The sequence below is a fragment of the Protopterus annectens genome, chromosome 12.part0 (assembly GCF_019279795.1).
Source record: "Protopterus annectens isolate FY-2018-M chromosome 12.part0, PAN1.0, whole genome shotgun sequence".
Classification (NCBI taxonomy): domain Eukaryota; kingdom Metazoa; phylum Chordata; order Ceratodontiformes; family Protopteridae; genus Protopterus; species Protopterus annectens.
This window is the reverse complement of record NC_056746.1, coordinates 1,304,580,694-1,304,606,926: the sequence shown is the minus strand read 5'-3', so window position 1 is coordinate 1,304,606,926 and position 26,233 is coordinate 1,304,580,694. Positions and strand designations below refer to the sequence as shown.

General features: G+C 45.9%; 1 protein-coding gene across 1 annotated transcript in view; it reads left to right on the top strand.

The window, feature by feature from the left end:
• The window catches only part of EFCAB8 (EF-hand calcium binding domain 8), a 3,728,836-nt gene that overhangs the window by 2,850,729 nt on the left and 851,874 nt on the right, over positions 1-26,233 (top strand). The window contains exon 30 of the mRNA XM_044089017.1: positions 207-374. Within this exon, the coding sequence (XP_043944952.1) occupies positions 207-374 (168 nt within the window). The remainder of the gene's footprint in view (positions 1-206; positions 375-26,233) is intronic.

Below are 26,233 nucleotides of genomic sequence, written 5' to 3'. Positions count from 1 at the left end.
CATATTGACCCTGTAGCTGTCATCCTAGGATGACATTTTATTTGATGTACACATATGTGCCTGTGTATGTGCATGTGTGCATATGTATGAGCAGTAGATTCACTGTAGTCTTAACTGGGTAATTAACTTATTATCGGTGCTCTGCATAGAAATTATCTATTGCATATTTTTCAGAATATACATTAAGATCATTGTTTATTTTACAGATATGGGACATTGAGAATTACTGCAGGCAAATATCTCTACATAATAATGCTTCTAATGAGGCAAGCAAAGAGATTCAGCAGAAAAAAGTTTTGAGGCTTGCTGATCTGATCCCAGAATACTGTCGACCTCCTAAACACGAAAAAAGAATTTTGCAGCCAAACAAAGAGGTGACTGCTTAAAACAGCATTGCAGGCATATTGTGCACTGTGTGTGTGTGATTGAAAGGATGACTGAAAGTATATATACATTCAGTTTTACCTAGCACTTTTTTTTTCCAGTATCATATCTTAGGAGTTATTTAATTAGCCATTTACCCATTAGCAAGATGATCTAGGTAAGAACCACCTGTGGATGATGCAGTACAGCAGAAACCGTGGAATAATGTTGGCAGAATTCAACCATCCCAAAAATAAATAACGTTTTTTACACTTGAAGAAAGAAATCATATGTGGTGCATGAAGAAAGAAATCATATGTATACTAAATCAGATCAGGTGCAATGTACAGGGAATAATTGCAATGTATATAGGTATAAATAATCCTCAAATACAGCCAGAGATTAGCCTTAAAATAATAAAAGGTTGATAAGTAGACCAGTTACTTCATAGAAGAAAAGGCAATAATTTGGAATTGTTGCTGAAATAGCATACAGTGGAACATCTGATAGCCATTGAAAGACACGATGTGAGACATCCTGCTTTCACCAGGAAATTGAATGTTTAAAAATGTTAAATGTTTAAAATTAGATCACCTTTCCTGTATCCTGAGCTATATGGGCCCTACCGTATTACTTCCAGACAGTTTTTCAAAGCTAAAGGGCACCTTCCATGTGCTATAACTGTCATGAGCTTGAGAGGAGCTCAATATAAAAATATCAGAGAGCTAAAAGCTCAGTTTTCTTTCTGCAAAAGAGGTTCCTTCTGCATGCACTGTCCGACTGTCGATTGGCTAGCGATCCTTCAAAGCTGGGCAAATACATCCATTGTTGGGGAAAACCTTCTACTAAATATATTTTTTTGAGCAAAACATGTATTTTTATTTAAAAATGTGTTCCATTTTTCTGTGAAACTGATATTCTGATATTTATTTTGGTCTGTCACTTCTTGTCAAAGGAACATTTTGTGTAAATGCTTGTGTGAACAACTGTGTAAAAAGTTTTATTTTATTTATTTAATTTATTTAGTTATTTTCTACTTTTCCTGTATGGGTTGTGTTGGTTTTTAGGTTTTATGGGTAGGATTTTGTGCTTATGCAGATTGTCAGTGATTCTTCTTACCTGATCCTGCTTTCGAATGTTTTAAGATTTACTGACTCCCTAAAGGTGTCACTACCTATCTTCAATGCTTCATCCTTGGCTAAACTATGGAGCAGATATTCATCATTCCCACTACTGCTGTAGTCCTTAAGGCTATATGGGTTGTTTCCCACCTAGAAAACAACCTTTTAGCTTCAATAAGCCCTGTCTCCGCCCAATTCTTTCACTCTGATTGCTGATTGGCTATTTCCCAGGAGGGAAATCAGCAGTCAGAGTGAACTTTCTTGCCATCTTGAGAAGAAGCAGCAGTTGGGTGAGAGCTTTGTTACTGGCAGACAAGTCCCCATACAGGAACCCCTCTTTGGAAATTATTGCTCTTAAAAGCAATTTTTCTGTTGTTTTTTTTTTTTTTTTTTTTTTACTACAAGTGGTATTTTCCATTTAAGAAACCCAATATTTTTCTACAATATTGTAGGTTTCCTGTCAGGGACCACTATTTTTTGCTTAGAGTGTTTATTATGGTTTTGGGGGATAATTTTGTGAAAAAGTATGTACTGCTTGTGTAAACTTTGAATTTTGTCAAACAAAAAAGTTTATAGAGGAACGGGTGGGAAATTGTGTGTCAGTGCAATGCTTATGTTCATTCCTTGACAATCTACCTGCCATTTTGAGTCTTTCTGTATGTGTGAATATTTTAACAGTACTGACAGAAAAGTTCTGTTACACTTTTATTTCTTTATAACTTGAGGGACTAGGGAAAGTGTTGCGTGTAAGTGTGCTTGCATTTCTTTAAAAAGCATCTGCTTACTACAGCAGAAGTGAATTAAAGCAGTAGAACAGTATCATTGGTAAGGAAGAGAACTGCTTATAATGCTGGTAACACCACCTAGTATGATTTAATTGGCTCCCTGTTGAAATTTTGAGTGCTAACAAGCTGGGGGGAAAAAAAAGATCAAAAACCCAGGAGAAGAGCAAATCGTGAAGATTGCTCTTCGCCTTCAGACTTTTTTTTTGCAAGTGGGAAAGCACCTCTGCACTTCCCAGTGTGGCCCCCCACCCCCCCCAAACTTATATATAACAACTCTGAGATCGATGTACCTTGGAGAAAAATGGAATATTCCAAGAAATGGCCATCTCGGACTTAGAATATGTAAGTCTGTGTTCTGCCATTCAGTCTTCATGTTTTGGGACTGGCTCTAATGAGCCCTGATATTTCAAATGACTACCAATTTAATATCTAACTCTGAAAACGCACTTTAGCACTTCCCTTAAAATAGAAGTCCCAGTGGTGTACTTTTTGTTACTGACTTACACTAGATATTGCGTTAAGTCTTTACTGTTATCTTCTGGACTTTGATATTTTCACTATTAAGTTCTGTGTTGGTCTTTCTACTTAAGACCTAAATAAAATATACCCCAACTGGTATATTAGTATTCTTTAATGTGTAATACATAGTAAACCATAAAGGATTCACTTAATTCTTACCTGTTGGAAGACTTACTTAAAAACAAATGTCTCTATGAATGTTGTTGCTGTGGGGCCTATGCTGAGTATGTATCACCTAGCATGATTCTCTGCAATAACTGTATTAATTAAAGAACTCTTTCATATTTTGGAGGGTAAGAAATTAAGTGATCAATCTTCATGATTTTGTAATAATTTTTTAAGTGGTTAGAATAGTTACTGAATTTGTAAATTTGTGGTATACTGACAGTTGGGGTAGTGCAAGTTCACCTTACAGACCCACTTCCTTGCAATCAACTAAGTCTGTTAGTTCTAAGAAAGGGTTAAATACATAATGCATATGATACCCTACTCGAAAGTTTATTTAAAAAAAAAAAGAAAATGATAGGAATGAATTTGAATACCAGCAAGAAAAAGCATAAACAATATGATAAAGTTATTAATAAAGTAGTTTTACTTCAGTCAAGCGTGATAAACGTGAAGTCAAACAAACACCAAAATGTTGACAGTTTGGAGACAGAGTCTCTCTTAAGTATGCATACAGATACATGTGAAACTTGCAATCCCCAGTCGCTGGAAACATTAAAACAGCTTGTCTCAGTTTGTACAGGGCTTTATGCCAAAATTTATATTCAAAAGTATTTGTACTAAAACCTGTAGATCCAATTTTGTCTATTTTTGCCTGATTCAACATAGGTTATTGATCTGACTGGATCCAACCACACCGATTTTGAGGCTTCTTCGGTTACAGAGCTGTCTGACTCCTCCCCTACCCATAAATCCCTGTACTCTGCCCTAATACCTCAGTCTCATATGGTGCAGAAAACTTCAGATGTGTTCTTGAAGGCTCATATCTTAGCGTGTATCCTTTTTGGATTAAAGCATTTCCTCTTTCCCTACCAAGAGTTTTTATACTCTATATTATCTTAGAAGTGGTTATTAGTGTGTTCCTTTTTGATAGGACTTGGGTTTTCTGTTAGGATATATAGGTGGTTGTGGTGCAGTTTTAGTAGTTTCAGTATATACAGATATAGCTGGGAATTTAGTTAAGTAGTTATATATATTAGATAACAGGTATCTTGGCATTAGATTTGAGAGTGTTATTGTTGCTCTTGTAACTTTAAATATTTTTTATGTGGTGTTTTTTTTTCTATTTTTGAGTGCTGTAGTGGTTAGTATTCTGAACTTGAGCATTATGTCTTCACAGTGTCTGACTCACAAGGGTTAAGAAGTGTTCTCAATGTGGTCACAAGTTACTACCCCCCACCTCGCAAGACCCGTATTTGTTTTTTGTTTCCTGTTTGGGCTCTGCTCTCTTGGATTGAGACTGTCAGTTTTGTGCTTCCTTTAGCACTAGAGCTTTACAAACCAGAAGAGAGAAGATTATTGCCAAAGCCCTACTCCCACCACAGATAGGGGCTTCAACTCCAGCAGGATCTTCTTTTGCCAGTGTTTCTCCAGCCAAAACGTTAGACAATTCTAAACCCAAGGAGAAACCTAAGGAAAAAGATAAAGACAGAAAAGGATAAGCCTGAAAGAACTGAAAAATCTGTGTCGGATGTATCAAGGAAACATTCACCAAATCCAATGGTACTGGTCGGACTGGATCTGAAATCAGATCAGAGGTCAGAACTGACAGCTCCTTAGCTCCGTTCCTCTTCACCTTTGCCCCTGCCTCACCAAAACCAGTGAGCCTAAGGCTCCATTTCCCAGTTCTCCTAGAAAAGAAATACTCTATATCTTTTCTTTCCAGTCATCCCAAAACCTTACTGAGCAGAATGTCAACTGGATGATGAAGTAGTTTCTCAAGACTCAGATCCAGCTTGGGGTTCTCTCGGTACCATCCACTGAAAATGTACCAAATATTGGCCCAAACTATCCTCCTCTTTTTTCTCTGATACTGGTCCACCCTAGTCTAGAACCACTCACTCTGGTTCAGTCCTGCACCAAGGTGCCTTCATCAGAGTCAACAGTCTTGGTTACTTCAACCCCAACAGCATCCCTATCTCTCAACACCAATGCGTTCAGATCGAGGAGATATTCTGAGCTGAAGCATTGGTGCTGGGGTTTAAGGGGATGGGTCAACAGTGATTTTATTGGAGCCATCCCTACCTTTTGGAGCCTTGGCTCTGGACAGCTTGGATCTAAGATCAGCTTCCAGGTCGAGGCAAATCGGAGCCGAGAGATCTCCATTGTCCTTGGACAGGGGTGTGTCCTCAGAGCTGATTTCAGCTTTGGCATTTGAGGCTTTTCATAGGGTCCTAGTTATGCCTAAGGAGAAGGCCCCTCCATCCAGTTTGGTTGCACCCAAATCCCAGAAAGATTCTGTCCCTTCTTTCTATCTTCCTGCCACACAGGGACAGTCACAACTAAGAGCTTAGCAGATTCCATGCTATATTAGCTCCCAGTCTGATTCTGAATCTTCTGATCTCTCACAAGAAACAGACATGCAAGTGGAAGCACATAGATTTATCTCCAGAGTCCTTCATGGAAGACACTGATTTGGATGAATGTGAAGGAGTCCCCCCACTCCCCCTTGAAAGACATCACCTTCAGTGAAATCCCTGAGTTAATGAAGCAGAGAGGGGGATGGTCTACCCAGGATCCCTCACCCGACAATTCATTATCCTTGGAAGTTTTTGGTTTCAGTCCAACATCATTCTGGGTGGTACCACCCGTTGACCCCACCCATTGACCCACACATCGATCTTATGGCTCAACGGGCATGGAAGGACCCTTATATGTTGGAACCCATACCTGAGAAAGCAGACAGCATATTTACAGCCCCAAAATACAGGAAACATTGGAGCAAAGGTCTCTCAGTGGATGCTATGGTGGTAACAGCAGCCATGAAAAAGGAATTAGCGTAAAAAAATTCCTTCATTCATCTTCCTAATAGAGAGTCTAGGATGATGGACAAGTTTGGGAAACAGCCTTATGCCACAACGACTTTTGTCACCAGATCACTGAATTATTTGACTCTTGTTGCAAGGTTCCAGAGAGATTTGACCAAGGAACTCTCCAAATCTCTCTTGGGTATCTTGCCTGTAGATGTTCAGAAGACAGGGGACTCCCAGATATCTACCTCACAGTTGACCTCCAGCATAGCCATGCACCTGTTTTCCAGTACATTTAATGGCACGGGCAGGGTAGCAGGCACCAGCATCACCATGTGCTGTCACTCCTGGATGCGTCTTTGTGACTTTGTGGAAGGCTTTAAGATGTCCTTCATAAATGTCATGGTGGGTTTACACTTTTTGGACCAAAAGTTAAACACACTTTCCAGGAGGCAGCAGGATGGCAAGATTCTCTCTGTAGTGGAAGTCCATTTTCCACTCTACAAAGCTCCTCCTCTACGAATCAGAGGACAGGAAAAAAGATGTGTTTTTCTAAAAATCACACAGTTCTTACCATGATTCTCCTGGTGATAGACCTCCTCGTGGCAGAGGTTGAGGTAATTCAAACAGGCATCACCCTAGAGGCAGAAGTGAACTGCATAACCAAGGCATCTACAGTCCTTTTTTCGAGAAGCCCTATCAGTGCTGCTGAACAATTGCCCAACTGCTGCACTCTGGAGGCAGTCGGGGGCGCTTGTCTCGGAAACCATAAGCCTGTCAAAGTGTAACCCCAGATTTATGGGTGGTAAACATAATTTCCAGAGGCTATTCTTTTCCCATTTCCCTTTTTCATCAGAAAAACAGGAACATCTCTGATGTTCCACCCAGTCAGTGGGAACCAGAAGCAGTAGAAATTTCAAAACTGCTAGAAAAAAAATTCATCCAACCAGTCCCCAAAGACCAGTTAGAATCTGTTGTCTATTCAAGGTTATTTTTAGTGCCAAAGAAGATGGGAAACCTCAGACCTCTTCTGGATCTCAGTCACTGCAATCAGTTTGTAAAACAGACAAAATTCAGTTTGGTCATAATTCAGTTTGTATTGCCTCTGCTGAGAAAGGATGATTGGAGGTGATCAATAGATTTCCAGGACACTTACTGACATGTAAAGATAGAGAAGTGCTCCAGGGAATTCCTCCATTTTCAGCTGGGAGCCAATTACTATCAGTTCAGTGCCCTGCATTTCGATCTCACTACAGCGCCCAGGTTATTCACCAAGATAATGGCAGTGGTGACAGCATGCTTGTGACTTTTTAGGGATGCAAGTTTTCGCCTACCTCAATGATCAGTTCCTAACTGCTAGCTCTGAGCATCTGCTGCTGCACCATCTGGATCTTGTGCTCCAATTGTTACAGGATTTAGGAATAACAGTAAATCATTCCAAGTGTCATCTGACACCAACCCGGCAAACAGAATTTATAGGATGCCACCTCAATACCAGCCTACAGATTGCCAGCTTTCCCCATACTAGGGTATGATCTTTACATCTAGCTACCATGTGAGTGCTTCATCATACTTTGCCTGCAGTGAAGCTGATCTTTCGATACTTAGGTTTATTGGCATCCATGATACTGATGGTTCCTCTAGCCAGGTACAACATGCGAGTGCTTCAGTGAACCCTAGCAGTACAGTGTTCTCAGAGCATTCACCCTTTACATGCAAAGATGTGACTCACTCAGATCTGTAAAAGACACATTACCTGGTGGATAAATTCCTCCTCAGTAATTGAAGGATGCTTGTTCCACATGGACTTCCTGGTAGCAATAGTAACCAAGGACGCTTTCCTTCTTGGGTGGGAGGGGGGCATTACGAAGAGAGGCTATATAGTCACCTATAGAGGCTAATCTTTACATCAATGTCTTGGAGATGAAGGCAGTCTTATTATTGTTTCAGGTATTCCAGGATATCCTCCCCAAGGCTGTGATCTCTATACAGATGGACAGTATGGCAGTGGTATGGTACAACAAACAGAAAGGAACCCATTCTTATTCACTGTGTTGTGAGGCCATGAAAGTTTGACAGTGGGGAATGTCTTCATACCACTTTCTGATAACAACACACATCCTGGGATCATCCATTGTTTTAGTGGAAAGCTTGACCAGGACTATCCTGATACCTCACGAGACATCCCTCAATCCAACAGTGGCAACTTTGATTTTCCATCACTGGGGTCAACCTTGTTGCAACATCCTTGCCTCCTGTCTCAGCAACAAATCTGGCAGATACTTTATCCTAATTCTTCCATGAGGTCAGTCACAAAGAGATGCTTTGATCAACAGTTGGCCCCCAGGTCTCCTGGATGCTTTTCTCCCTTACTGCTAATGAAAACGTTCATCCAGAAAGGAAGACAGTGCAAAGCCAGGGTGATCCTCATTGCCCCCTTCTGGCCCCGGCAAACACAGTTCTTCTTCCTGTGGCCTCTACTTGTACATCTCCCCATGGATTTTGGATCATTATCTAGATCTTCTAACTCACCTGTCCAGATTGCCTCTGTTGGACCAGAAGTCCATGAAACTAACCACTTTGTTTCTTCAGTTTTGACCACAGCCATAGATGCGAGATTCCCCACTACAGTTGATAAGATTACATTGGCTTCCCAGAAGCTAGCCAAAAAAGGTATACCATAGCAAGAAGAGGTTCTCTATCTGGGCCATTTCCAAAGGTTTGGACCCTTTCTCAGTACACGTTCCATCCATTTTGGATTTTTTATCTGAATGTTTTGATAAAGGCTGCAGTTATTGCATCATCAGAGTTCAAATGGCAGCAATCTCAAACTTCCATATCAGCCATAATGACAATTCCATAGCTTCCTTAAAGATCTCTGAAGCCTTTTTGAGAGAAACTTTTCTTTTACATCCTCCCATCAAAGACCCAGTTCCCCCATGGGATATTGCCATTATGTTTCAGGATCTAAATCAACCCCCTTTTTAACCTGCAGCCACAGTAGATCTAAAGTTCCTAACTTGGAAAACACTTTTTTTCTGGTGGCAGTTATGTCAGCCAGGCTAAATTCAGAATTAAAGGCATTTTCAAGCAAACCTCACTATCTGATTTTCGACAAGGTCAGAGTTTCTCTGAGAACTAATGTATCCTTTCTCCCTAAGGTGGCAACTGAAGCAAACTGAAATCAGTCAGTAAACTTACCAGTATTTTTCCCAGATACTCAAACAAAGGGGAATACATTTTACATATGTTAGATGTTCATTGCCAATTTAGGTTCTACCTTAATATAATGAAACACTTCAAGAAATCTGATCAGTTGTTGCTTGCCTTCTCAAAGTCAAAATTAGGTAAAGCTGTTTCTAAAGTTAGCATTTCTAGATGGTTGTCAGATTGCATCTTCTTTATTTATAACAAAAAAAAACATGGCTGTGCAATCAAAATTTAAAGCTCACTCAACTAGAACCATATCTGCTTCAACAGACTTGTCTAAAAGGCTTCCCATTGATGACATTTGTGCTGCAGCAACTTGGGCCGCAGTCCATACATTTGTGTCTCATTATAAATTGGATGTACAGTCTAAATCACACTCTTCATTTGGTTCCACCATCCTCAGGAATGTCCTTCCTGGATACCACTCAGATAGACAGCTTGGGAATCCATCCCACATGTTGAATTGGATGAAAGTAGACAACATTGGATACGAAAGATCTGATGTTGCCAGTTTTCATTATGTCTACAACTGATGGGATCGGATCCGATCCCTCGAATCTGACTCGGCCATTGCTAAAGCTCATGACAACCAAAAACTCTAGAGCTTGTCCCAAACCATAATGCACCAATCCCAAATACCTCAGAGCTTGTTTGCTGCTTATCTACCATTGTTGGGAGTTCCTTCTTTTTCTTTCTCTTTAGAGTATATCCTTTCCTTGTTAAAAAAAAGTTTTAATCTCATAGTTATAGAGTTTCTGTTTTTATTCTGTTATTCTATCTTTTCTAGTATTGTTGGGAAATATGGCGGAAAAAGGGTCTGCATGCTTTAAGAAGTATACAAAGAGTGGGCATAAGCTTCCGTTATCAGATGCTCACACATTATGTGCATATTGTTTAGGGCCTGTTCATTTACAGGAGGACTGCTTGATATGCCATAGCTTCAGTGGGTCTATATCACATAATTGAAAACACTATTACTTCAACACTTATTAGTCGAATACTAATAAGCGAAAAGTCTAAATGTCGAATGAACGTTTCAGCGGAACATTTCACTGGGAAAACCAGTCGGCTGTCATTGGGGATTTGCCCTTTTCCCCACTGTAGTGCGATCTTAGAGTTGGTATATTTAGTTAGGGGGGTGTGCCCCCCACTAGAATGGGTTTTATTTGGTGATGTTTTTGTGTAGTTCGTTGGGTTGGTCAACTGGTTTTTAACCCAGAGAAAGTTTTTGCAGAAACATTCGATGCAAAGTTGTTCTATCTTGCTGTTCATTCTTACTGATGGACTCGGCCAACTGCAGAAACTCAAGGTCTTCAACCAGCTCGAGGCCAACTCCCTATCCCATGATGCACCCTGATCTTTCCTCAGATCTCGTTTGCTACTGCAACTTGATCAGATGTTCACCAGCTCTGGCCAGTGAATAACTTTTCTTCTTTAGAAATTATAGTTGTTATATTAGCTAAAATAGCCATTTAGCCATTTTATATAGATAGAGTGTGTAGTTTATATTTTGTAGTTAGATCTTTCAATACTTAGATTATATTGTTAGTCTTTAAGGCCTGTTTTTGTTAGGCCTTCTCTTCTCCCTGTCTCTATTTAAGCTAACTTAATAACAGAGAAATTAGTGGCTGTGTTTTTAGGCCCTTTTTTCTCTTGATCTTCTTTAGAGAAGAGTGTGTGTTTGATAGATTATAGCCCTTTTTTCACAAGGCACAGAGTTTTTCTTATATCAGTGTGTTGTATTAGCCTTTTAGCCCTTCTTTTTATAGGGCACATAGTTATCCTTATTACTAATATCATAGTAGAAGTTAGTGGCTGTGTTTTAAGGCCTTTTTTCTTGATTATCAGTGATAATATACTGTGTGTGTGTGTGTGTGTGTGTGTGTGTGTGTGTGTGTGTGTGTGTGTGTGTGTGTGTGTGTGTGTGTGTGTGTGTGTGTGTGTGTGTGTTAGAGTGAATTTGCAGCCCTTCCTTTTATACAGGGTAGATAAATATTTTCAGTGTGAGCTTAATTTCTAAAGCCTTTCTTTTCACAAGGCTTGACTAGCTTTTGTGTGAATCTTTATTGTTACTGGTTTTTGCTGTTGTTGATTTGTTGAAGATGTCTCAGCAGGAGAAGGAAAAAGCCAAGTCTGGCTTCAAAAAATGCCCTAGATGTGGGCAAAAGATGTCCATAACTGATGGACATACTGAATGTTTTTACTGCTTGGTGAGGTTCACCTGCAAGAAAGCTGTTCTATATGCCACTCCTTCAGCTCAAGAGTGCTGCATGAAAGAAAGAGGAAGTTAATGGATAAAGGTCTGCTTAAATCCTGTTTTCAAGAGCTGTTGGATAAGTCAGATAAACACTCCAAAAAGACAGAACTGACAAAAACTCCATCTACAGCGAAATCAACTTCTAGTAAAGCCTCAACATTGGTTCCACAGCCTTCATAACCGACTGTCGTTATGGTTAGGAGCTGGCCCCTGACCTTGGAGGCGGTATCTTCTACCTTAAAGTCCCCTATATTGCAGTCGGTGGCTTCGTCACATTCCTCATGGGCTTCAAGTAGACTGTTTGATTTGGATGTGGACAGCGTGGTGAAGAAGCTTCTACAGATACCGGCACTGGCAAAAATTTTATCGGCACTGACCCAGGGGGCTTCAGAGCCGACCTTAGTTCCTCCTACACCTTCTGTTCCTCCTCTGATCTGCATGGATGTTACGTAGCCGGAGAGCGGAACTGATGATTGTGGACCCTTCGGGTCTGACACCTTCTATAGGTTTTTCAGCCCCAACTGCCCTGATACCTTTGGCGCCAACCGAGGAATCTTGGGGCCGACACTCACCGGTCGTGTCCGGGGAGGATAGTAGGACCGACTTGTCAGTGTCAACTTTACCTCTCGGGGCTTTGGTAATGAGTTCAGCCCCGACCTCTGGCTTGGAGCCCTCTGTACCAGTGCAGATGATTTCCATCAAATCTTCAGATTCGAGGGATTCCTCTTGTTGGGACCAAGGGGCCTTCGAGGCTATGAGGAGGGCTTTGTCCGCCCTGACAACCACTCCATCAGTTCGAGCAGCTCCCTCCCTGAAAGCACAGGTGTCTGCCTCTTCATCATAAGCTCCATTGAAGTGTAGAGACCCTGAGCCTCAGGAAGCTCCATTGGGTGAGCCATGTTCTTCCGAGACCTCTCCAGAAGCCCCCACTGAAGAAGTGCCTAGGAAGAGACTCTGCAAGAGGAACCATTTGGACTCCCCACAGGAGTCAGTCACTTCGGATACTGACTTGGATGAGTCAGAAGGGTCCCCACAGTCCCCCTCAGAAGATATCTCCTTGCAGATATCGTAGAGATTCTTAAACAGAGGGGTGACTTAACCCTTCTGATGATTAGTCAGTTCTCCTAAAGGCTTTTGGGTCTCAACCATCCACCTCTTGGATGTCTCCACCCTACGATGAGTTGCTTGAATTATTCACTCGAAGGACGTGGAAGTCCCCAGTCACCATAGAGCCTGTCCCCAGGAGGCCTAACAAATTTATAACTAGCCCCCAAGACAGACTTTACCTTACTAAAGGAGTACTTGTTGATGCTGTGGTGGTGGCAGCAGCCACCAAGAAGGAATTATCTGAGACTTCTTCATCTGTTCATCCTCCTAATACGGAATCTAGGATTATGGACAGATACGGGAAGTGTATGTTTAGTTCAGCAGCCTTTGTCTTTTGATCGCTGAACTACCTCACACATTTTAATAGTTTACAAAGGGATCTCCTTAATGAGCTAGGAGACACCCTACAGGGTTTAGTAGCTGCTGGAGTTTTGGACAAGGTAACTTCCCAGCTCTCTACTCTTAATTCGATAGTGAACTCTTCCATGCGTCTGTCGTCATATACAGCTGATGGTACAAGCAGGGCAGCGGGTACAGGAATCGCTCTCAGGAGACATTCCTGGATGCGCTTATGTTCCTTTGTGGAACCCTTTAAGTCTTCTTTCATTAACACCCCCTTTGACGGTTCATCCCTTTTCGGACCTAAGGTAAAGGAAACTCTTACCAGGAGTGAAAAGGACTGAAAGACCTTGTCTGCCATTGGAGTATGTTTTTCTACCCCGAATAGACCTTACCCCAAAGGGAGGGGAGGCGGAAAGATATGGTTCTGTAAATCTCAAGGATCTTTCCAGAACACTTGTGGTGACATCCCCTCTAGAGGCAGAGGAGAGGGTAATAATAGAAGACATCACCTGTGTGGCAGAGGGGGCCCGCAGAACCAGAGCGACAGAGACCATTTCTTTGGCAAGCCCAATCAGCGCTCCTGAGAGGAGGCCCGACTGTTCATTTCTGGAGGCAGTTGGGGGACACATATCTTTGTACCTAGACACCTGGCTAAAATTAACAAAAGACAGCTGGGTACAAAGCATAATATCCAGAGGATACTCTATTCCCTTTGCCACTCCACCCCCTGTAGTAAAAAAAAATCCCAGATGTTCCACCCAGTCACAGGGACTAAGCAGCCTTAGAGATCCAAAGGTTGCTGGACAAAAGAGTCATCCAGCCAGTCCCAGCAGACCAGAGAGGATCCGGAACTTACTCAAGGTTCATTTTAGTTCCAAAGAAAACAGAGAACTGAAAACCTATTCTAGACCTAAGCAGACTAAACAAGTCAGTAAAAAAGACGAAGTTCCGGATGGTCACTCTTTAGTCAATACTTCCCTTTCTGGGAAAAGACAATTGGACGTGCTCTATAGATCTTCAGAATGCGTACTACCACATAAAGATGGACAGACCATCCAGGGATCATCTACGCTTCCTGCTGGAAGCCAGCCATTATCAATTTTGCGTTCTGCCCTTTGGTCTCACTACATCCCCCGGAGTGTTCACCAAATGTATGGCAGTAGTCACCGCTCACCTGAAATGGTTGGAATTCCAGGTCTTTCCATATCTAGATGACTGGCTCCTCACTGCCACCACCAAGCATCAACTTATTCATGCGAGGGACACAACCTTAGACCTATGCAATCAATTGGGGATTACCATCAACTCAGAAAAATCTGCCTTATCGCCATCGCAACAGACCGTCTTCATAGGAGCAGAACTAGACACAGTTTCAATGACATTAAGTCTGCCTCCAGAAAGAATTTCTCTCTTACAAGAACAAGTATTAGACCTGCTTCCAAGGAAAAAAGCCCCAGTCTCAATGGTACTCAAATTGATAGGATCGATGGCGGCAGCAATCATTGCCATTCCCCTTGCTCGAATGCACATGCAAATTATACAATGGCTCCTATTCTCTCAATGCTCCTTTCAGGAACTTCCAATGTCACACCAAATTATCATAATGAATACATGCAAGAAGGACCTTCAATGGTGGCTGATGTCTCAACATGTATGTCGGGGACGTCCATTCATTCTACCCAGTCCCATAGCCACGGTGACCACGGACGCTTCCTTAATTGGGTGGGGGGAGACATTTTCAGGGAAGAATAGCCCAAGGCACGTGGAAGAAACATGAGGCTCATCTGCATATAAATGCCCTGGAGATGAGAGCAGTACTTCTAACGTTGCAGACCTTTCAAAACTCTCTACCTCTGCAATTCAGACAAGACAACATGTCAGTGGCCTGGTACATCAACAAACAAGGAGGAACCAAATCTTACCCCCTGTGTCGAGAGGCCATGAGAGTATGGCAGTGTGCAATCTCCTCCCAGTGCTTTCTGATAGCAACGCACATCCTGGGGAAATCCAATGTGATAGCAGACAAGCTGAGCAGGGCAATCTTACTGCCTCACGAGTGGTCCCTAAAGCAACAAGTAGCGGAACGGATATTCCGCAGGTGAGGCCAGCCTTGCTGTGATCTTTTTGCAACCCCAACAAACACGAAATGCAGCAGTTACTTTGCCCTAATTCTCCAGCTGGGGGAAGCCCCAAGGGATGCACTGGTGCACAATTGGCCCCTGGGTCTCCTTTATGCATTTCCCCCCCTTCCCTCTGATTCCCAAGGTATTACAGAAAGCAAAATTTCTGGGAAGGACCATGATACTAATAGCCCCTTACTGGCCTCAGCAAATTTGGTTTCCCTTCCTCCAGCCTCATCTCTTGGAAGAACCCTGGATCCTAGACCCAGTTTCAGATCTCTTGACCCATTCATCGGGGGCTCTTCATCCTTCTTTTCATTCCCTCAAACTGACAGTTTGACTGCTCCAATTCCCACAATAGCCAGGATTTACAACCTCTCAACTGAGGCCCAACATATTATAACATCCTCGCATAAATCATCTACCAGAAAGTTATATCTTAGCAAATGGAAGAAATTTTCTTTATGGGCATCTCAGAATGATGTTGATCCTTATCTAGCTCCGATCCCATCTATATTGAAATTTCTAACTAAACTTTTCAATGAAGGAGCTGCTGCAGCTACCATTAGAGTTCAATTAGCAGTGATCTCAAACTTTCATCTTGGTTTCCAAGGCTCCAATGTCATGTCGCATCAACTTGCTAAAGCCTTTCTTAAAGGTAACATACAATTGAGGCCACCAATCAGAGCTCCAGTCATGCCATGGAATCTAAATTTTGTTCTCTCCAGACTCATATTACCTCTTTTCGAACCAGCATCGTCCTGTTCTTTGAAATTTCTTTCATGGAAGACTATTTTTCTGATAGCCAATACAACTGCTCGGAGGATTTTTGAGCTACAATCCTTGACCATCAAACCTCCTAATCTAATTTTCCGTAATGACAGAGTTTCGCTCAGAACTAATCCATCCTTCTTACCAAAAGTTTGTTCAGAGACAAATCTTAACCAATCTATTGAGTTGCCAGTCTTCTTTCCTCAATACACAAATAGGATGGAACACATGCTGCACAAACTTGATGTTCATAGACAACTCCGATTTTACCTAGACAGAACGAAACAATTCAGGTCAACGGATCAGCTCTTTGTTTCCTTTTCAGAGTCAAAGAAGGGTGTCTCAGTGACAAAAGTAACCTTGTCAAGATGGCTATCAGATTGCATTTCCTTCATTTATAATTCACAAAATATTCCCTTGCAACAAAAAGTAAAGACCCACTCTACTAGAGCTGTTTCAACCTCATTAGCTTTTTTTGCAAGGTTACCATTATATTCTATTTGTGCAGCAGCTACCTGTTCAAGACCTCATACCTTTATCACTCATTACAAAGTAGACAAGGCCTCCAGGGACAGGACCTCCTTTGGTTCCACAGTTCTGAAGAATATTCTCCCCTGAGCCACCCGAGAAAGATGGTGCTTGGGATGCTACCCATCAGTAAGAATGAACGGCGAGATAGAACAACTTCACATAAAGAAATGATGTACTCACAATAACATTCCATGTGAGTTGGCTCAGATGCGATCTGTGCCTGACGTATAAAGCCATGTCCAACCCGGAATTAATGGACTTGCTGCACCTCAGAAAATCCAAATCCCATCGAGCTATGCGCTCGAGAGACTTGAACCTCAGCACTGAAATAAATAGGACATGCTGGAGGGACAGATTCATAACCCAGAGGCTCCCTTCACTCTGGAATAAAATCCCAGTCCAGGTTAGGCAGAGTCCCTCACTGACTCTCTTCAAGAGGAATCTTGATGAGTGGATGGGAGATCGTAGGTTTACCCCGGGTATCACTTCTGTGTCACTGTTAGACAGAGGCACAGTATACTAACCTCGAAAAAGGGCATAGCAAAATTAATTTAAAATGGGTGGCGAAAGCCAAACACACTCTGGCTAGGCTTATAAATGCCCTAGGGCAGATAGCCTAGTATGAACCTATAAGTTGTCCATCTCGCCTTCATTCTTACGTCCCACCCTCCAACCCCCATCCAGTCTACTTGAAGTCTGTCTCCTTTCTTATAGGGTGCTTTGTCTCTTATCCAACTCTCTGAGTGGCATATTTATACTACTAAGTAGTCAGGCAGCAGACAAGATCTGAGGGAAGATCAGGGTGCATCATGGGATAGGGAGTTGGCCTTGAGCTGGTTAAAGACCTTGAGCTTTTGCATTTGGCCGAGTTGGAGCCGAGGATCGGCTCTGAACCCATCAGTAAGAATGAAGGCGAGATGAACAACTCACATAGAACATTATGGTGAGTACATAACTTCTTTTTCGACATTTAAGGTTTTCACTTATTAGTGTTCGACTAATAAGCATTCGACTAATAGTGTTTTCGATTATATGATATAGACCCAGATTCAACCCCCAGGGCTCTGGTCGAGTGCAAAAACAAGTTAATTTTGAAAGGAATGTGAATAAATTGTTTTAGCTGGTTGATTCTCCTGGGACTTTCTCTTTTTTTGGTTTACTTTTGAAAGGACTCTTACCTTCTTCTTTCGGAGAAGCTATATCTGGTAACAAGACTCCCAAATAAAAGGCAAAACAGCCTAAATCAGCATCTTTGAAGCCTTCCACTTAGTCTTCAGCTTCACAGTCTTCTACAGAAAGGTCAAAAAGAGGTCCGATATCATCATTGGATCCAAAGAAGCCAAAATTGTCTGCTCCAATGTCCGCGGATCAGAGAGACTAAAACTGTGTAATCTGACATCTTTGGGTCCTAAAAAGCAAAAACTTACTGATCCGACTACATTGGATGCAGAACAATCTTCATTGGATCCGACTGTAACTAGCCATCTGAAGTAGTTAACTTCATTTAGTCTGCAACCTATGGGATACGGATCCGACCTCGGATCTGAGCCGGCAACTTTACAAAGCTTAGATCTGAGCTCCTAGCTCCTCCCCTTACCCATAATCCCCTGCCAACCCTGACTGACCTCAGATCTAGTTTGCCGCGCTTTTGGTCAGCAGCTACGTTTTGAGCTCCTGGTTCGTAGGGTCTTCGTAGAGTTTGTGAGAAATTTAAAACCTTTTTCTATTACTTTTCAGTGTACGAGTGTGTTGTGGTTAGGTTTTCCTTTGGTTAAATCCTTGTAATTAAATCTTTTTAGTTAAATTTACCCTTCCTCCCCTTCGCTGGTATATAGTTCTGTGTGTGGTGTGTTTGGGGCCTAACGAGTGTGTTTTCTTTAGAATGTCTGAGGCCCCAAAACCAATCTTTTCTAAGTGCACCGAGTGTGGCCATAAGCTCTCCCCGGCGGATGGCCACACTCGGTGCGTCCGGTGCCTTGGGGTTGAACACCTTTCCTCTGGATGCACTATCTGTGCGGTGTTCAACCCCAGGGCACTGAAGGACCGGAGGTCTAAGCTGATCCTGGCGGGACTTTTGCCCCCGGATTTGACTTCGGCCTCCGGTGCTTCTGTGGCCTCCTCCCAGGTTTCGGTGGTGGCCACTCCTGCCTCTCTCCCTCCGGCCGGGACTCAATCTCCCGCTTCGGTGCCGGAGGAGAGGGAGGCCAGGAAAGAAAAACGGAGGGAGAAGCACCACAAGCGGCGGGCAGAGGCCTCCGCTTCTGCCCCCCCCCGGCTAAGTGGGCTTCTTCCTCCACGGCTTCCAGGTCTCCTCCTTCTCAGCTCCGGTCTCCATGCTTCTCACCGGGACCTGAGGAGGAGGAGACCCGATCTCCGTCGAGGTCATTGAGGCGGCACTCCCGGCCAGCCTCGGTGGCCTCGTCGAGATCAACGTGTAGCCTTTCTGAAGCTGATTTGGACTGGGTGATGCGAAGGTTCATCCAGGCCCAAATGCAGATGGGAGTGCTCCTGCCCCCCCCCCCTCCGGGGGGGAGCTCAACACCCTTCTTTGCCCCGATAGCCCCTGCTCCGACCCGCTTCCCGGGTTCGGAGCGCTCGGAGCCGGGCAGCGTTGGAGCCGGGGGTGGGTCGGCGCCGACAGTATCTGGTACTTCGGCTCCGACTCTTCCTTCGAGTTTACCGGATCCGTCCTTGTCGGATCCGAGCTCTCGGAGCCGTGCTCTGAGCTTTGGATCCGAGGGGTTTAGTGTGCATTCGGCTCCGTCCAGGTCGGAGCACACTGGCACTTCGGATCCGATGTTTCGGCGCCGGCTCCGATCCATCCATCGGATCCGAGTGAGGGTCGTCTCTCGGATCCTAGAGAGAGAGTGGCTCTCCCTCGGCCTTCGATGTGGTGGAGAGGGCTCTGTTGAGTGCATCCAGGCCCCCGCTCCCTGCTACGTTCCATCCCGCACTCCCTCTCGTTTGGGTAGGGCTTCCGTCGCCCGGCCACAGGGACAGCCTGCATTGACGTCTCAGGTCTTTCCCCCGGAACAAGATGTTGCTGGTGAGTCGTCCTCGGACAGTTCCCCCGAGGATGTTCCTCACAAGCGGAAGTGTAAGAGGAGGCACGTGGACTCCCCTGAGTCCTTGACAGAAGACACGGATTTGGATGAGGGGGAAGGCTCCCCAAGGTTACCCCCAAGGATGTCTCCTTCGGAGACATCATGGAAATGCGTAGGATAAGAGGGGGGTGGTCTGCCCCCAAGGCTTCGTCGGACGAATCTGTGTTCCTGGAGGCGTTCGAAGCAGGCCCATCTACCTCTTGGGTGTCCCCTTTGGCCGACCCCTTAGTGGACCTTATCACCACTAGGGCGTGGAAGGAGCCGGACACTGTGGAGCCAGTCCCCAAACGTCCTGACAAGATCCTGAGCCCCCCGGCAGAGAAATCCCATTGGAGCAAGGGACCCCCCGTAGATGCCATGTTGGTGGCGGCAGCCACCACGAGGGAGTTAGCCCAAGAGAGTCCCTCGGTCCATCCCCCGGGCAAGGAGTCTCGCTCAATGGACCATCTCGGGAAGCGGGTCTTTAGTTCAGCGACCTTCTCTGTAAGGTCCCTGAACTAGATGGCACATGTGATTCGACTGCAGCGAGACCTTATCAAAGAGTACGCTGCATCGCCCCCGGAGTCCATGTCGGGAGAGGACAAACAGTTGTACTCCACTCGCATGGCCACTCTTAGGTCTATATCCAACACCTCTATGCGGCTTTTATCCCATGCTACAGAGGGAGCCGCTAGAGCCAGCGGAGCAGGCCTAGTTATGAGGCGCCAGGCCTGGCTCCGACATTGTGATTTTGCGGAACCCTTCAAGGCATCCTTTGCGAATGCCCCCTTCGATGGTTCTGCCCTATTTGGCAAAACAGTTCACGAGACTTTGGTCCAGAGCGAAGAGGACAGGAAGACATTGTCTGCCGTCGGTGTCCGCTTCTCTGCTCCCCAGAGGTCCTTCTCCAAGAACCAAAAGGGACAGAAGAAGATGTGGTTCCGAAAGTCGCAACAGTCCCAGTCCGCTCCGGACTCCCAGTCCTTCCGCGGCAGAGGAGGACAGGGTGGACGCCACCCTAGAGGCAGAGGGGCCCGAGAAACTTTCGGTCCAGAGAAGCCTTCTCTGATAGGCCCACACAGCAACCCTGAGGGGTTGCCCGACTGCTCCACTCTGGAGGCAGTCGGGGGGGCGCTTCTCGAGGCACCTGGCAGCTTGGGAGTCCATTACAGCAGACCGCTGGGTGCTTCGTATCATATCCAGAGGATACAGAATTCCCTTTTCCTACATTCCCGATACCCCAGGACAGCTCCCCGATGTTCCACCCAATCAGAGGGAAGCAGCAGCTGTGGAAATTTGGCTGATTTTAGAAAAAAGAGCCATCCAGCACGTCTCCCCAGGCCAGTCCGGATCGGGTTACTACTCCAGGTTCTTTTTGGTGCCAAAAAAGACGGGGGACCTAAGGCCCATCCTCGATCTTTCCCTACTAAATCTGTCAGTAACCAAAGAAAAGTTCCGGATGGTCACTCTTCAATCTATTCTCCCCCTCTTGCGGGAGAACGACTGGATGTGCTCCATAGACCTCAAGGACGCGTACTACCACATATTGATGGATGAACGGTCCAGGAGGTTTCTCCGCTTCCGTCTGGGAGCCAGTCATTATCAATTCAGGGTCCTCCCCTTTGGTCTCACCTCAGCCCCCAGGGTGTTCACCAAGGTATTAGCAGTGATAGCGGCCCACCTGGGACTCCAGGGAATGCAGGTCTTCCCTTACCCGGATGACTGGCTCCTCACCGCCCCGACAAGGCATCTAGTATGCTTAGTCAGGGACTACTTTCTCAACCTTGCTCCGCAACTAGGGATCACTATAAACTCGGACAAGTCCTCTCTCACCCCGACTCAGGTGATAGATTTTATCGGGGCCAGACTGGACACCAATAGGCAACTAGTCTTCTTAACTCCCGACCAGTTGCACACTTTGAGGGCACATGTGCGGGCTATCTTTCAATCTTCAAAACCTCCGGCGGGATTGGTTCTGAGGGCCCTGGGGTCCATGGCAGCCGCTATAAACCTTCTTCCCATGGTGCGTCTGAACATGAGGATTTTACAGTGGACTCTCCAAGTCCAATGGTCCCTTCATCAATACCCGTTGAGTCACCCGATTTCTCTCAGCAGGGCCTGCAAGAGGGCTCTCGTTTGGTGGCTTCAATCGCCGGACCTCCAGGCGGACGCCTTTTGCCAGCCCCTTTCGCCACGGTGACAACGGATGCCTCTCGTCTTGGGTGGGGGGGTATTATTCGAGCAGGATGGTTCAAGGCACGTGGAATGATTCGGAGACTTTATTGCACATAAATGTTCTAGAGATGAGGGCAGTGCTGTTGTCGTTGCAAGCACTTCAGAGCCTTCAGCCTGCAGGAACAATTGCAATCCAGACAGACAGTATGTCTGTGGTATGGTATATCAACAAACAAGGGGGAACCAGGTCTTACCCACTCTGTCGAGAAGCCATAAGAGTGTGGGAATGGGCGATCTCCACCAACCGCTTTCTCATTGCAACGCACATTCCGGGACGGACCAACATCCTGGCGGACAGACTGAGTCGACCATCCTTTCACCTTATGAGTGGTCCCTCAATCCTCGAGTCGAATTTTTGCCGTTTGGAGGAAGCCCTGTTGCGATCTTTTCGCATCTCCCTCAAACATGAAATGCAACAATTACTTCGCTGTCATTCCCCCTGCCGGGGAAGCCCCGAGGGACGCCTTGGTGCATGCTTGGCCACTCAGTTTTCTCTATGCCTACCCTCCTCTTCCCTTCATGCTGAAACTTCTTCAGAAAGCCAGTCGGTTGGGGAGCAGGATGATCCTCATTGCCCCATTCTGGCCTCGCCAAGCTTGGTTCCCTTACCTCTGGTCTCATCGAGTGAATCCACCCTGGATTCTAGATCCCCTTCCGGATCTAATCTCCCACCCCCAGGGGCTCCCACTTCCCGACCTGGCCATTCTCAAGCTTACGGCTTGGCTCCTCCAGTTCCACTTGTAGCTAGAACTCCCGGTATATCTTCTCCAGTTAAAACTATCCTAGTAGCAGCGCACAAGCCCTCTACTAGGCAGGTCTATGGTAGTAAATGGAATCGTTTCTCTATCTGGGCAGAACGCCATAATTTGGACCCTTTTACAGCCCCCTTGCCTGCGGTGCTGGACTTTCTTTCAGGTCTTTTTAATGAGGGAGCTAGCTGTTCTACGGTTAAGGTTCAGTTACCAGCTATCTCTCATTACCACGTAGGTACTGAAATGGGCCGTTTGATTACTACAAAATTGTGCAAAACATTCCTAAAGGGCACCTTTCTTCTTAGACCTCAAATAAAGGAAGCGGTACCTCCATGGGATTTGACCTTGGTATTACAAGCCCTGACAGCCCCTCCCTTCGAAACGGCATCTTCAGTAGACCTCAAATATTTGTCTTGGAAAACAGCCTTTCTTGTGGCTATTACTTCAGCCAGGAGAGTATCTAAATTGCAAGCTCTTTCTGTGAAACCCCCATACTTAGCCTTTCACAAGGATAGGGTTTACCTCAGCACCAATCCCTCCTTCCTCCCGAAGGTAGTTTCTGAATCTAATATTAACCAATCTATCAATTTGCCGGTCTTCTTTCCTAACTACCAGAACAAAGGGGAGTACAGACTACATTCTTTGGACGTGCACAGGCAACTTAGATTTTACATTCATAGGACATCTGGTCATAGACAATCCGACCAGTTGTTCGTCTCCTTTGCCAAATTTAATCTAGGTAAACCGGTCTCGAAGGTTTCCTTATCGAGATGGATTTCACAGTGTATCATTACAGCGTATCAAAATTCTGGCAGGCCCGCACCTCAAGGAGTTCGTGCCCATTCAACTAGGGCTATGGCTACATCTGCCGCCTTTAAATCCAGGGTTTCCTTGGATGATATCTGTTCAGCAGCCACTTGGGCCTCACCTCATACCTTCATCAATCATTATAAATTGGACATTACCTCCAGAGGGAGAACTTCTTTTGGTTCTGCAGTGCTCCGGAATATCCTTCCATGAAGGCCGCCGAAGGTTTAGGTAGCTGGGGACTCTGTCCCACAGGTTGCAGACCAAATGAAGTTAACTACTTCAGATTAAGAAGTTATGTACTCACCATAACGTTCCATCTGAGTAGGTAAACTTCATTTGTCTGCAACCGTTCCCCCCCTCCGTCCCCCTGACATTCAGATGTGATGTTAAGTTGTCAATCTCGCCTTCATTCTTGCTGGATGGGTTCGGATTCCCGGCTCCTTTTCCGGCAGCACTTTCCAGCTTCGATGACAGCTTTACCAGCTTGAGACGCTATTTCTATCTACCTAAGTCAAAAGTTTTACTTTTTTCAAAGAAAGTTCTTTTTTAGTAAAAGAAAAGTTCCTTTAGAGGTTCCCTTTCTGTGGGTGTAAGTGTTGTTTTAGTTTAGGTTTAATTTGTGAAGACTTCCATTTATTCCCTTGTTAGTATGTAAAAAGTTTAGTGTTCCTTTTTAAAGTTTTAAAGTAGTTTTCCTGTATCTGTGGATGTCAGTACCTATTTTGTGCTTTTGTGTAGTAGGAGTTGTCTGCCTAAAGATTAAGTTGTGTGTGTTTAATGAGGACTGCCTGTGTATATTGCCCTGCAAGAAGTGTGGAAGGTGTGGTCTCAGGCTTCAGAAGTGTGACCCTGACTGTCAGAAAATGTCTAAGGGCCTTTGCCTCTTGGGCTTGCCTGTGGTTGTGTCTCCTCCTCCTCCTCGGGCACTCTGCCTGAAGACTCGGCCGAGGTAGCCTTGGCGGAGCCTCCCTAAAGCCTCTAGACCGCAAGGGGCAGTGCGGTTAGCCCCTCCAAGGGCTGCTTCTGTGCAAGTAGGGCCTCCCCGGCGGCTCCGGCTCCGTCCGGCCGACTCCGCTGCGGCTGGGGCGATGCTTCTCCTGCCTACTCCGGGGGTCGGTTCGGGCGGCCCGATACCCTGACCCTGGTGCGGCGACTCGGCGCGGCGCCCCGCGACCCTTAGGAGCCGAGATCCCTCGGGAGCGGGGGGATTCAAATTCGCCTCGGCTCCCCAGCTCTCTCCGGCGCCAGAGGAGGTCCTCTGCGACTTCAAGTATTGTCCTCGGCTCGGGGAGATCTTTTATTAAGGTAGGCCATAAAGCAGACTTATCTGGCCAGATCTCTCAGGAGCCTCCAGACGATTTTCCAGGTGGTCTGGCCGGATCTTTGAAGTCTCGAGATGGCACCAGCCCACCACTTCCGGCCCACCTGCTCCGCGGGCTTCCGAAAGCATTCTTGAAGATTCCTCCTCGACGACTCCTCGAGTTCGTTGGCGACTTTCCTTTTGAAGCAGGCTGCCGAGAGTTTCGAACCGACATCCTACACTCCGTCTCTCTCCGGCCCCCGCTCCTTTCCTCGCACTTGGTCTTTGGAGGATCCACCTCTCTGCCCTCCCTGCTCCTACGGGGGCCGACCGCTCGGCGGCCCGCCTCCTCCCTCGCCCTCCCTCTCTGAGCCCACCTCCAGGCGCCCTCTTTCCTCTCGAAGAGGAGCCGACCTCTCCTTCCTCCTCTCTCCTTCTGGTTGGGCGGGTGTAGGAGAGGTCTCCCGAGGAACGGACTCAGTCAGGCTCTCGCCCTGATCCAGGCCTGCTATCTGGTCGCTCCTCCCCTTCCCTCCCCCCTCAGTGCCTCATCGCAGCCTGTTTCTCTGGCGCCAAAGGGAAGCTCTCAGACTTCCCCCAGCTTGTTTCCATCTCCTTCGGAGGGGGGTTTCCTCGACCTGCCTGACCTCCCCCTGAGAGGGCAAGGGGCGTCCCGGAGAACACAGACTCCCGAGATCGTCTACTACATCTGATACCGACTTCCTATGAGTGGAGGGTCTACTCCCCCTCTGAGGATGTCATTTCACCCTCCCTGGGAGTCCTCAAGCAGAGGAACCTCCGAGACCTGTTGCCCTTGCGCCTATGGTCCCTCTCTGATTGGAACACTCCCCTCGTGTCTCTCTCATCCAGGTTTCGTCAGGGCCCGGCTCCGAGGCTTTCCCCATCTGACCATCCTGCGACACCACCCAGCCGACAAACAATTCCTGTCCAAAGGTGTGATTTGGCAGGTGTGGTGGTGGACAGCCGAGGTTCCTGATCTGGAGATCCTTCAGGTGGCAAGGGCCCTCCTCAAACAGGGCCAAGGAGGATGGACAGGCATGGTGTATGTGATGTGGAGGACGATGGAAACTAGAAGCATTAGCGCAGTATCACTTCCAATGACCTTAGCATATTCTTCTTCAGCACCAGGAAAGGCTTCAGGGATCCCTTCCTGCTTCTGCGCAGGTCAGGATCGATCAGCTGGAGGGGCTCAGCTGCAGCTGCTCTCAGCCGAATTCCTCTCTCATCAGCTCCTCCAATTCGTGCGAACTCTATGCAGCCCATGGAGCAGGAGCAGTGTTGCTCGCATGGATGGCCTTGATGCGGCTGTGTACTCTTTGGACCCCCCTTGGGAAGGGCCTTTACTGGCCCTGACTTTTCGGAGTTTGTTTTTTGTTGTGTGAAGGATACTTGACCAGATGTGAACAAGATGGTAAACTCTTTCTAAAACTCCTTCTATGGTTTTTCGTTTCTCTCAGACCATATCCCAAGGGTCAGGGGGTCAGGTCTGTCAAGCCCAAAAGCCTACACGGACACTGCACACCGAGTCGTCCTACCCCAACCTAGGGGGAGGCTAATATAGAGAGGCACCTAGAGGAGGGCAGGGCGCAACCTCAGAGGGGGTCCTCAGAACTGAGAAGCCTCAGCCCCCCCCCCTGTGTTCCCCTTTGTCCACCCCTGAGGCAGTCGGGGAAGAATGAGGAAGCTGCACCCTAAGGCCAGGCAATACATAGTAGGGAGTAGGTACAGTCAGTTACATCCGAGGGTTCGCAAGGTTACAAAAGGTTTCCCAGACCCTACAATCCCTTCCAGACACAATCCCTCCCGGTCAATCAGGGTCAAAAAGTTTGTCAAAAAGGAACTTCAAAAAAAAGAGAAAAGAAACAGTGCCGAGACCACCACAGAGGAGATCCGGCTACTCAAGATTCTTTTTTGGTCCCCAAAGGGCCGGG